The following is a 12600-nucleotide window of genomic DNA, read 5'->3' as shown; positions in this document are numbered from 1 at the left end:
ATGAGCCTTGATTTGTACGAATTCTTCCAGGGCAGGCAACTTAGCCGAATTTTTCAAATCGTCCATTCAGCATTTGCACGGGTACAGTAATGTGGAAAGTTGGGCGAGTTGGTGACTACAATCATCATACCGTGTGGGACAAAGTGGAGACACACAAGAATTCTAGCAGCGAGTGTCGTGTATTCTTGTATATCTCCGCTTTGTCCTGGTCAGTGCGCTGCTTGGCCCACACGGTATGATGCGCGGGTATACAGCAGTCTTCCAGCAACTTAGCAGAACTTTTCAAACGGTCCATTCAGCGATTGCATGGGTATACACCAGCCTTCCTCCTTCGCACACCACGGGCGCCTATACACAGGCCGCCGCAGAGAATTATACCGATGAGAGCCCGGTAGCCCCGTGAAACGATGCGAGTGGGGAAGGCGGTCGTATCTCTTAGACGACGGAGCAGCGTGGATGGAGCCAGCCGAGAGACACTCCAGGCAGCTGCCGCAGCTGCCCGCTGTTCTTCGTTCGGAGCAAGCCCTGTCGTCTCCTTCGCAATCAACTTTTCTCTTCCCTGCCGTGCTTACCCTTTCTAGAATGCCCCCCTTCTCCCCAGTACTCGCCCCCACCACACCCAGTGCTACGTGCACCTTCTTCTCATCCCGCTGACCGTATAGCTTTGTTTGCAGAAGTGCTCGACGAGGTAGAGTTCAAGAGAGAGAGAGAGAGAATGAGATGAAGTGAGAGAGACAGTGCGGGGATCCCGCTCTGCCCAGTGATCAGCAGTTGGGCTTTCCCCCAATGGCCCGAGCACGTCTCGCATAAATTGCCCGATCATTTTCGCTCGCCTTGTTTGCCCCCGTCTAGCCATCGCTTCGGAGCCTTTCCTCCGGCCGGAGAGCTCCCTCTTCACGCCGCATTTGTTCGTTTGCTGGGCACTTCTAACTCGCATGGCACTTACCAACTTGGCGGAGCTCTCTCCGTTACTTTAACGAACTTCTTTTCTTTCTCTCTGCCTGATTTTCTTTCTCTCTGCCTGAAGTAAGATATGCGCGTCGCTTTGGACACATTTGTGCTTAAGTACTTTTTTTTTTTTTTTGCTTCCCGAAGGCGAGTGTACTGCACGAACTATTGAGATTGTCAGCGAACATTTCTCTGCGAGTGCGTTTACAGTGACTGCCTCTTTATTCGGGAATGTTAGAAATACCGAACTCGAGCGTCATTCTGTTTGCGCCCTTTCGTACTTTTTTTTTTTCTTCTGGCCTGTTCTGTACCTTTCTGCGTTCTTCTGTACGCCCACAGTTTGCGTCCCCTAAATTAAAGTGCGCCAAACCTACAACACCTTATTTCTTTTCTGACCCTTCTCCTTCATCATCTATCTCTCCCCCTCTTTCCTGTAGGGTAGCCAACCGGCCGTGGCTTTGGTTAAGCTCCCTGCCTTTCCAACTTCGTCCCTATTCTTGCTTTTTCTATATTTCCCCCGACCGACCTTTCTGTCTGGTTCTTCGACATACTTACTGGTGTCCAGCACGCGATCTCTCTCTCAGAGGCATCCGTACGGACAAATCTGATCAGGCAGGAAAGGATCAATCATCACGGCTGGCCACTCAACAGCCAATTACCGCGGTAGCGCAGTGGCTATATGGTGTCGCGCTTGTGAGCTCGAGATCGCGGGTTCCTATCGTGACCACGGGTTCTATTGGCGAGCGCATTCCGATGGGGGGGGGGGGGGGCATTGCAAGAACGCTCGTGTTCTGTACATTGAGCACATCGGTAAAGAGCCTCGGGTTGTCAAAATTAATTCCGGAGCTCCACACTACGGCGGGCCTCGTAATGAGACTGCGGTTCTGGCCCGTAAAACCCGAGAATCTGTCTAACTCAACAGCGACGTCGAGGAAAGTGTTAAGCTCCGTGTACACCTGTAACTACATCTTCGTCACACCCATGCCGTAGTGGCTCAGTGCCCGTATACGCTAGATCTGCCACTGAGAGGAAGATGTGTGCAGGGCTAAAATCCAAGCCGTAAGTAAGAACTGCACTCCGAAGGAGGCTCGAATGAAAAAACGCCCATAGTATAAACTCCGATGGTCAATCTTAATCCGGCGCTTCACAATGTGGCGTCTGTGAGCGCAGTTGTAGCTATCGAGATGTTAAAAAGTCTGTTGTCAGTAAATACCGCGGTTTGTTATCTTGCTCGCCTACGTTTCTAATGAAGAAAAACGGCCATATACTAAAGATGTGTCTGTACCCGTATAGTGCGTAGTTTATAGACGTACGCATTCACATCGTGGAATGACATTAGCTGCATATGTACAGCTATAATTCATAGATATCGGCGGCGGGCATTCAAGGTAGTATAGTGTAGTGTAATGTGTGTGTGTGTGTGTAAAAGCATGTTTTTAAACTTGTGTCAGTAAAAACATATTGTCTCTCTCTCCCGTATTGAAAGAAGATACAGCGTAAACAACGCTGTTCTTCATTGACGGCAGACAAGTTGCAAGCGATTTACCCTGAAAGCCCATTGCTGATGACTAGCGACGGTCCCTCTTTCTTCCTTTTCTTTGCTTGCTTCAATCGTGCTTGCTTGTCTGGCTTTTCTCCCTTGTTTTTCGCGTGACAGAACGGTACCTGACGCCATAATCTTGAATTATTACCCCAGGGACTTGATAAATTATATGGACCGTCTACAAACTACGCAGAAACACCACCACATGCAGTTAACGCGGGAGTCTTTCCTAAATGTAATACAGTCGACTCGTATGTACGAAAATGGTTCTATTGGCGCATTCGATGTTTGTTAGCATAGACGTCAGAGAGCATAAACTTTAGGAATACTGTTCGTACAACAGCCAAACACGGCGGCGCTACAACAGGAAATAAAGTATAGGCAGACTTTTACGGCTGCCCACTTTTTTGGCAACTATTTCTAATGGACTTCCAGTAAACTGCCAACTTGGAACTACATGCTCTAACAACTAACTGAAAGAAATAGAATGGAGCAACTTTCGTTCATTGAAAATCTATACATTTACGTGAATATATATGCAATTCCGTAAGGAGCTTATGAGTATAGTCCTCATAGGTGGGCTACAGGCTGCCTAACTTCATTTTTGTATGGTAGCCCATTTGTAGCTACTATAACAACCTGCGTCTGCATGGTAAGATGCTACGATTTGGTATCACTATGTCCATTGGCGGTAAATCACGTGAACACATGTTTGCAACAGTCAGTTTGGATCTATTTTATTTGGCAACTTACCTCCAGCTCTAGCCTTAGTTCCGTTCAAGTTGTGCAGTTCATTTCGCTCAAGTTCCTTTCCGTTGTATAATACACACCAAAGGACTTTTCGATGATTACAACTATATACTCAGCAAAAAAACACACAGGGACTCCTTTGGCTTCAGTGTAATGCTCTCGCTTTTCTTTTTAATTTTGTCTTCAACTGTCGGTGTGACATGGGGCTCTGCGCTATCGTGCGCAGAGGGGACGTCCACGACGTTACACAAAACAACAAAACAAACAAGGACACAAACAAACGACACGCTCAAGTCGCCTGTCACGGGCAGGCTCAAACCGAATTGCAAAAAAAAAAAAAAAAGAAAGGTGGCACTGCTGCGAACAAGCAGCCAGCGCATTGCCGTAAGGAAACAAACAAACTTAGGACATAGGATTGCCAGCAACAAAACACAGACAACCGACACACTCACGCAGACGTCGCCACAACACACGCTTCAAAAGCGGGGGACGCACACTTGTAAGCAGGAACAATCTTGTCCTCTTTTTGTACAAAGAACTAAATAAATAATCGCCCCCGAAAACTAGAAACAAGTTCACGTATATGTATACACGCAGAGAGAAAGTGAGAGAGAGGTGGTGCTCAGATTGGCTCAGTGCGCGGTTGTATGTGCTGCATGTGCACACGTCACGTGACTATCCAAGCCTTCAAAGACAGGTTCCGTTAGCACCTAGCGTCTTAAATGCAACGGCGTCACAAGCCGCGTATACGTGAGTGCGACCGGAAGCGCGTGGTACTGACTCAACTCGATACGCTCGTATCTCACGCAGCGTATCGAGTCGAGTGCGCAAGCGGCAGCGGCATCTCGTGTCGCGTGTCAAAAGCACAGCGGCGCATTCACCGACTGTTTTCGGCAACTGGCGCAGAGCCGGCCCCAAGCCTTACCGTAATCCCTGGTTCCAAGTCGATGTCGCGTTCTTGCACGCACTTCGATAGACACGACTCCTTCCTTACTCAAGGTCGATTCGACTCGAGGCGATGCGCCTTCCTAGTACGTTGTCTTTGCTTTATGACGCGAGATGCCGTGCTCTACATGTAGCCCGGGTGGAGAGTTGACGAGCCGTCTACGCTGTCGCATTCACGTAAACGCAGTTACGCGGTTCTTTTGTCTTCGGTCTGTCCGTTCTTTCTGCAATCACTAGCGTAGCCAGGACCTTACTTCATGGGGTGTTTAAACCCTGCTCGTGACGTAGAACCCATATTTACAAAACGCCTCTCGCCGTAGTAGCCGCCTCTCGTCATTGGCGGACGATCGAGCCTTCACGAATCGTGACAACAGCGGTTGGCATGACGACGTCGCAACCGCATCGCGGACAGCTCTTGAGTTAGAGAAGCTACCTCCTTTGCTTTTTTTTTTTTTTTTTGTCGAATAAGGGTTTTGTTTCTATTTCTCCCAGAAGGCTTTTTCAGCCACGTAAAAATGTTAACATTTCCGAGAGTGCGCTGACGCCACTTCACGCCACCTCTGGCCACGCCAAGGTCTCTCTCATTCACCATCACTCGAGGTCTGAATCCTCTCCATAGAAAAACGAATTGCCGTCGCACCACATACTATACGACATACAGAGACGCGTGCCACGTCGGTTTACACGTGAGACGGTCGGGGGAGGAGAAACGCCGCACACACGCAGACCCCGCGCAACTTTTGCGCGAAGTCGCAAGACCTCGCGTGCAGCGTCGAAATTTGCGCGACTGAGTTCGGCTTTCGTTTTGCATTACGTCCCTTCTTTTATTGTGTCTTCTTTTTTTTTTGCTTTTTTTTTGTTTCACTCGTGCGTCGATGCAGCAGTTGACTAGACAAGGTATGCACACACAGGACTATACCCGCCTCGCGCCCGAGGCGAAACGACGCGGATGTGCGGAGTATTGCATAAATCCCACGAACAAACAAGGACTGCTCCCGAAGCCCCGGGTGAACATATGCGTTATATTCTATGTATATAGGATTGGGCGCTGAAAGGATGCAGCTCCAGCTCTGAGGTTCTGTGTTCGTTCTCTCTCTCTATCTGCCCATCTGTGCAGGCTCCGAGAGTGGGCCCAGAGATGGTTAAGGCCGCGACGGAGTTTGGTTCGCTCGTGAAAATGGCTTTGTCGGTATACCTGCGTAGCATGTGGAAAAGAAGAGAAGGCATGTTTGGTGCTGCAAGATTGGTAGTGGACGTTTATATTGACCTCCTGGGGTGTATTCGGGGAAGGACACTTAGAGCGTTTACAGTAAATCAGTCATTTGAAGTCAAGTGAAAGTTACGAAGTTTGATGCGCACACTTCGGGGTGCGCTGAACTGCGCTTTGCATTTGTTGTGCATATTAAGGATATATCAACACAGTTCATTCTGACGCAGGTGTTTTTTTTTCCTTCTTTTGTTCTTTCTTTTCACCTGCAGCAGGTAATTGAGGAATGTGAAGTCGAAAATCGCATATGCAATAATGAGCGGGCAGTAACATGAACCACTTCTCTTATGTGACTTACATATTTACTGCCGGTTCTCTATTTCCTCCCCCAAAGCTGGGTAAGCTTTGCTATATTTCACCCCCCTGCCAACAAATTGGCATCAATGCGCTGACGTGGTCATCTCCACATCAGCCTGAAGGACGAAATTTCGTTACAAGCGGAATTTCGTTAAATTTCATCACGACTCTCATGAAACTGTGAGCACCCATCCTTGGGCGAATTTCCATTATTGGTTCGCGATGTCAACGGCATAAATGTTTATTTCGGGCGCGGCATATGCCGATAACTTAGGAAATAAGACCATTTGTGGAGGACCGGTGACGGTGTGGGTATACGTAAGAGCATTTCGCAGTGGACAAACATCGCTCCCCGCTGCGTTCGTTGTATTGCGTTGTCATCGCACTCGAGTGAAGCAATCAGAGCCGCAGAGATTAAGAAAGAGAGAAAGAGAGAAAGCGCTTTGCCTCTGATCACCCACGCTCGAGTCGCTGCGCTTGAATCACCCGGGGCATTCACAGGAAATGCGACTATGAAGGAAAAAAAAATACATTCGAAATGGTGGGGAACAGGCTACCTACAATGTACCGATTGCTGCTATTCTTTGCAAAGAGTGCGAAATGTCCGGCGCTGAAAGGGCGCCATTTTTTTTTCGACGCACAATCCTGCGTATTATTTGCAGACCACTCGCAACGTCACTTCGTCGCGGTGGCGTGAACATGTATACTGTTCTCCAAACTCGTGGTGTCGAGACAAGCAAAATTCACGAAAAAAATAAAAAGAAAAAGAAATCAAATGAGAGCCAGCAGGCATATGGCCCACTCCTCTCATACCACAGCGCACGAGATGTACACACACACACACTCACACCGCGCGACCACCACAGAGTTCTCGACAAGTCCGCGTAACGCGAAATCGTTCAAGCACTACAGCACACTGAGGACAACGCGCGTCGTCTATGTATATACTGCGTCCGCACAAGCACCGCAGGAGAGCGGGACAACACGGTTCACGGCGCGACACCACCGTTGGGGTCCCAGGTCGCGGCGTCACCGACGCGAGACTCTTATTCAGTCATTACCGTCGACCAGTTCCTCCGAGTCACGGCCCACTCTGCCGTCCTCGAACGCGGAGTTGGAAGTCGCCGACGAGCAGCGGTCCCGCATCATCAACATGGACGCCGTCGTGGTCGTCGGCGTCGTCGGACAGGTCGCCGCCAGAGGACTGCCAGGCGCGGATGACCTCTCCGAGGACATGGGGTCTTCTCCGGTGGAGCCTTCTCGCAGGAGGCACATCTTCTCCTGCCGGAGACCTCCGAACGGTGGAACGACGCCGGAAGAACTCTTGTTGGACGTCGGCGGCGAGGAGGAGCCGGGTCTCGATGGCGGCTGTGCCACGGTGGAAGGAGGATGAGGAGGAGGTTGAGACTGTTGGTGAGGAGGAGGAGACGTGTCCCCGGCCCCCGTGGGCAGCCGCCACGCCGGCAGCGGGTACGGGAAGAAGCGTAGCTGACTCTTGAGGTGTTCGTCGGCCGCCGCCTTGAGCGGGCTGGGCGCCTTCAGGTAGCTCTGCTCGTTAGCCATGAGGAGATTGCGCACCGAGAAAGGGTTGAAGCCGAACGGCGACGCGCCGGGCCGCCCCGCCGAAGTCGGGGACGCGTTGTTGGAAGCGGCCGCCGCGGCCGCGGCTGCGGCCGCCGAGGACATGAGCATGTCCTGCAGCATGAGGCTCTGCTGGTACAGGCTCTGGTTGTACAGGTACTGCAGCGGGAACGACGAATGCGGACCTCCGCCGCCGGCCGCCGCAGCGGCCGCTGCGGCCGCGGCGAAAGGCAGGTAGTCTCCCAGGCCGCCGTGGTGGTCGGGCGAGCCGGGCGACCGGCCGTGCAGTCTCGGCGACAGGTCGCCACCGGGCGGTCCCGCCGACGAGGTCTCGTCGGCCGAGAGCGACTGCTCCGTCCGCCGGTCGTCGTCGCTGTAGTACGAGTCGTCCACGTCGATCTTGGTGGGACAGCTGACGTCGCTCGGGGCCAGGGCGCCGCCCGGAAGTGACTTGGAGGCCGGAGGCAGCGCGTACTTCCTAAGCGAGACGACAAGACGAACGCGTGAGTTAGCAACGCGGAAATTGTAGACCTGCAACAGTGCATTTGTTCCGTTCGCTACTATACATTGTCTGCCGCAGAGCTCATTTAGGTGTTGAGTGCCTCGCGTGCTCTGTATACATTTCGATCAGTTGTAGGGGCCTTTACTAAAAACGCCCTCACCAGCAAAAGAGTTAAAAAACATAAATAAAAGAAAAGCGCGTGTTTACGGACAAATTAACTGCTGATATTGCAATAATGAAAGCTGTTCACAGTGAATCAGTCATAAAAAAAAAATTTCATGCCACGAGTTGTACCCGGCCAAGCACTAGCTTACGTTAGACAGCTACAGAAAGCGTCTTCTGGATAAATATATTTGCAAACATTATCGCGTCCTCACAATCAACGATGCAAGGCATCATAAGCATAACAGACAAATTGCAGAATAACAGATAACTATAACACCGCCTCGAATGGGCAGGCAGTACATCATATCGGGGCTGAGTCGCGCTTAACAAACAAGCAGATGAAACAAAAGTTCGTGTTGTGTTCAAGCCTTCATGACGCTGCCTGAATGCTTGGTTAGCGCAACATTTCTGCTACTAACAAATTTATAGTATATAACAAGAAAAAGGATTGTTAACAGCATGAGGTGTGCGTATAACATCGCTTTTAGCATACCTATGTAAGCTTACAGACTTATTTCGCTGCCCCTGCATTTTTATACGGGTTAATCCGCGCCCACGGTGTTGTGCGATTTATGCTGAAGGCAGCGGTTGAGCTGGTTAGTGGCCTTTGAAAGCGTGTATAGCAGAAGCGCACGAGTTGAAGAAGCCGCATATCGCAGTTGATATCAGGTTCTACTCGAGAGGCGTTTCTGTGACTTACTTCTTATCTTTCCTCGCGGCACCAGTTTCCCGAAAGCCCTTCGCAAACGGGTTGTTGTCGATCTTCAGTTGCGTAATCTGGAGGGGGGAAAAAAAGAGATAAAGTTGAAGGTTAATTAAGAAGGATCGATGCACATGTTCTTGCATCAAAGTACGTACAGCTGCCACCCCAGATAAACCACACACGTCACATGTGCGTGACGTATACACATGCGCACCACACATGCACAGGTGCGATCTCATGCTTGAGCACATAATGCATAAAATACTATTGTGAACGTCCGACAAGGACGTTGTTACGAAACAACAAGAGGACGTACCTTCTCGTTCTGGTAAGCAGTGACTGCGATGAACTCTGTCTCCTTGAACACGTACGTCCTGAAGGTGCTGTAGGGCAGCTTGAGGATGTCGTTGGCCCGCACCAGGTGGAACCGCGGCTGGTACTTGTGCATCGAGTTCAGGATGGTCTGCTTGAAACGAGACAAGATAGCGACGGTTTAATATTGGCTGCCGCTGTTTTCACATACTGCGCTCTTGCAAATGCAGCAATAAGAGTTAATTGTGCGCGTTTTAAATTCTGAATTAAACTGAAATGAGCCGTGTTAAGAGCTCGCGATATCTATCGCGGCTTTCGCTTATTTCAATAACGCTTGAGCTGTTTAAGGTACAGCTGAATGAGAGATGGAAGCGGCAAATTCAAAGCTGTACACTATTGTCTTCTATCAAGGGACATTTCCCATCTTCTACTGTCTGCAATGTCTGGGTGTTTGGTTTCAGCAACGACCTGGGCCTTCAGTAGCATTTGGCATCACGGATTATCATGCCGTCCTCGACGGCGTTCCTCTTCCCATGGCACCGAGTCTGTTATTCATTAATACTCTATGACAATCATTACTGTGTTCTGTTACTCTATAACAGATCACCGTTTATCTGCATTACGCAAAATGTAACGTGCCGAACTCCAGTATACTTCCTCTTAATTTCAACTAGAATATCGGCTACGCCAGTTCGCTCGCTAATCTATATACCCCCGTCCTCCTGTCTCTCAACGTTACGCGTATCATTTCCCCAATGCTAGGTATATTTGTTTCTACAATTTAATAATAATTAAAAAAATATATCCCCTGTGCTATAAGCTTTACTGTCTGTTCGTTTCATACGGTTGTTTTGGTTTCGCTTTGCAATAGGCATGTCCATCCATGATATATCAGCGCGCGGTAAACAACGACAAAGTAAGAAAAGAAAGAATGACAAGACATGTGGCTATCTAACAACTGCAACATTCTCCGTAAAAAGAAACGTGACATATATGAAAATACCAACAACGAATAATAAAACTAAGAAAAACAAAAACACAACAAGCAATTTGAAGCCAACGAGAAGAATGTCCATGGCTGCTGGGCCAGGGCCGCATCCCTGGTTAACCGCATCCCTGGTTAACCTCATCCCTGGTTAACCTCATCCCCTGCCCCTTCTTTTCCGAAACTCGGTGCGCGCATGCACCGAGATTTTCTACCCAGCTGCAGCATCCGCGGCCCAGCAGCGCCCCCCCCCCCTCCCCCCCCCCCTCTCTTTCTCTGCTCCTTCCCGCCAAGCGTGTATGTGCCAAGAAGCACTGCACACCGCAGCAGCAGCGAAGCTCGCGAAGAGCGGTCGCAGCGGAGGGCGATTCTTCCAGCGCCTCGGGCGGCGGCGAGGCGCTTCTCTCTCCGCTTGACGCTCGCGACTTCGACGTGCCGCAAGTATCGATCGCGGGACCGACACTTTTTCCTCCGCCATGTTGGAGGAACGAGAGATGCTCGCAAGGAAGGCTCCGCGCGCACGCACGGCTGCGGCTGGCCGGCCAATGGCGTCGTCCGAGAGACACACACCACACCCTTCTTCCACCGCGGCTCGGTTGAAGGGCACGCGTCGACGAGGGAGCGCATCTCCTGCTTTCGCGAGAGTATAAGTGTGCGAGAGAAGCTGTATAGTTTCGAGTGCAAGCTGTTTGGAAGCACTGATTGACGTTCCTCTCTTATATTATGCGAATTAAAGCATGCGTATCGAATGTGAGGTTTCTGGGGGCGAAGTGAATGTTCCCGCTTCGGTGCGCAATCTCAACCACCGCCCCCTAACGGAAAGTAAGGTCCTTGCACCTTGGTTCCAGCTGACGTCAGCCCGAGCTGCTTTAAGTACACTGTTTGTGTTTTCTTTAATAACGTCGGAGCTGTATGGCACACTGTAATCGTTGCGAAGCGGCTTCGTCGTGTTTGTACGCGGACAGATTCTCTTCGTATCTTCTTTGTTTCTCTCTTCATATAGCCTTTACCTTTGCCCCCTCCCCCCACTACGGAGTAGCCAACTGGACAGTTACTCCGGTCAACCTCTCTGCCCTTTCACCTCTTATTTTATCTCTCTTATCGAAGCGATAGAAGACAAGAAATACGCGTAATCATTGTACGCTGCCAGCACGCACTTAGGGTGGCCAAAATTTGGAGGACAACAAACAAACTTGAATTTAAAGCTTAGGGCATGTGCAGCGAATGATAGAAAAGACGATGACAGGCGCAAAGTTAAGAGATAGGAAGACGGCATGGTGTATAAATGAAATATCGAATGCGGGTAGATGAGTAGAGCGGGGCGGGATACGTAATGCGCACAACAGGCAACCAGTGGTCTATTAAATGTAACAGGATTTACGCCAACGCAAGTAAAACGCAGTGCAATGCGCGGACGCTAAAGGGGACTGACTAAGTTTGGAAATTCGGCGGCACAAGAAGTGCTTAGCTAGCGCAGGGCAGATTGATGCTGGAGCCTATATAACATTGCCTGTGATGCCCAATGCCACAACCAACGCTCAGATATTGTTACGCGGAGGCGCATTCACATCCTTGAACGTAAAAAGAAAAAAAAAAAACTCATTTGCTGTGCTCGATCTGCTATTCGAAATTTCTTTCTTAGGCTTCACAAACGGTGTCTAGATCCTAAATATATAGACGACTGTATGCGCCGGTGACTAATTGCTTTCCTCACCACTTCACAGATTCATACATTGTTATCTTTATTGATCAGCTGTTTGTAACTTCGAAAGTCCTTCTAACTTGAACACGCTGCCCAGATATAGAGACCCTCTGGAGCTCGTAAGGGCCTTCGACAAGGCCCTGCTATTAGCTCTCACTCTTTCTCTCTCTCTCTCTCATTTAACGTCTTCCTCCATCCTCTCCTTTCTTTTTTCTCAAGCCTTGGCTTCACGGTCAGACGCGTTTATGACATGCGGGCATCCATGCAACCTGACCACCAGCTTCTGTTCACCCAACGAGCCATCGCTCACAACGCGCTGTATACATAAGCTAATCAACGCACGTCGGCCACGAAGGTGAGAAGTATAAAGCCGCGCTCATGCAGGCGCGCACGAGGCGCGTAACGAGCTGATGTGTAGCGAACGGGAATCTCGTTGGCGAGCACAAGCGTATACACGCGTACGCAGGAAACAAAGAAGCTCGCAGCTACATAAAAACAAAAAAATAGAAAGAACAGCAAAGTCACAAGGCGCGTGACAAGTCCCAAGGTCAGAAAGGTGCGTGTTTGTTGATGCTGTACAACTTTCTCGCTCTTCTTTACTTGGTTATATATTTTTGTCTGCTGCGCTCTGTGCACGCAGTATAATCAGCGAACGCGAGAAGACAACCTTGCGCGTTTTCGATGCGTCCATCATCGCGCGATCGTCGTTAGCAATACGCATGCAGAGGTGAAACGCGCCAGCGCGCGCCTTGTGTGCAGAGGCGTCATTTTCGAACGAGAACGCGCTGGCTGCTGCTTCTGCTGCTGCTGCTGCGGCCAGCGGTTTGGGGGGGGTGCGTTGTATTCCGCCCTTCGAGAGCCTATGTAATCATGCTCGCCACGGCGCCAGAAATCAATTCA

General features: G+C 50.1%; 1 protein-coding gene across 2 annotated transcripts in view; it reads right to left on the bottom strand.

Annotated features, from left to right (window-relative positions):
• Window positions 1–3385: 3385 nt before the first annotated feature.
• Window positions 3386–12600, bottom strand: part of LOC119445903 (T-box transcription factor TBX2-like) — a 60198-nt gene continuing 50983 nt past the window's right edge. The window contains exons 3-5 of one of the 2 annotated variants that reach the window (XM_037710202.2): window positions 9018–9164; window positions 8699–8775; window positions 3386–7809 (exon numbers count right to left, since the gene is read on the bottom strand). In XM_037710202.2, the coding sequence (XP_037566130.1) occupies window positions 6801–7809; window positions 8699–8775; window positions 9018–9164 (1233 nt within the window). In that variant the 3' untranslated portion in view covers window positions 3386–6800. Of the gene's footprint in view, window positions 7810–8698; window positions 8776–9017; window positions 9168–12600 lie in introns of both variants that reach the window. The other variant, XM_037710201.2, reaches the window with a different exon arrangement.

Source organism: Dermacentor silvarum, chromosome 3 (assembly GCF_013339745.2).
Source record: "Dermacentor silvarum isolate Dsil-2018 chromosome 3, BIME_Dsil_1.4, whole genome shotgun sequence".
Classification (NCBI taxonomy): domain Eukaryota; kingdom Metazoa; phylum Arthropoda; class Arachnida; order Ixodida; family Ixodidae; genus Dermacentor; species Dermacentor silvarum.
Note: the sequence above shows the minus strand (reverse complement) of the source record. Positions and strands in the feature narration are given on the sequence as shown.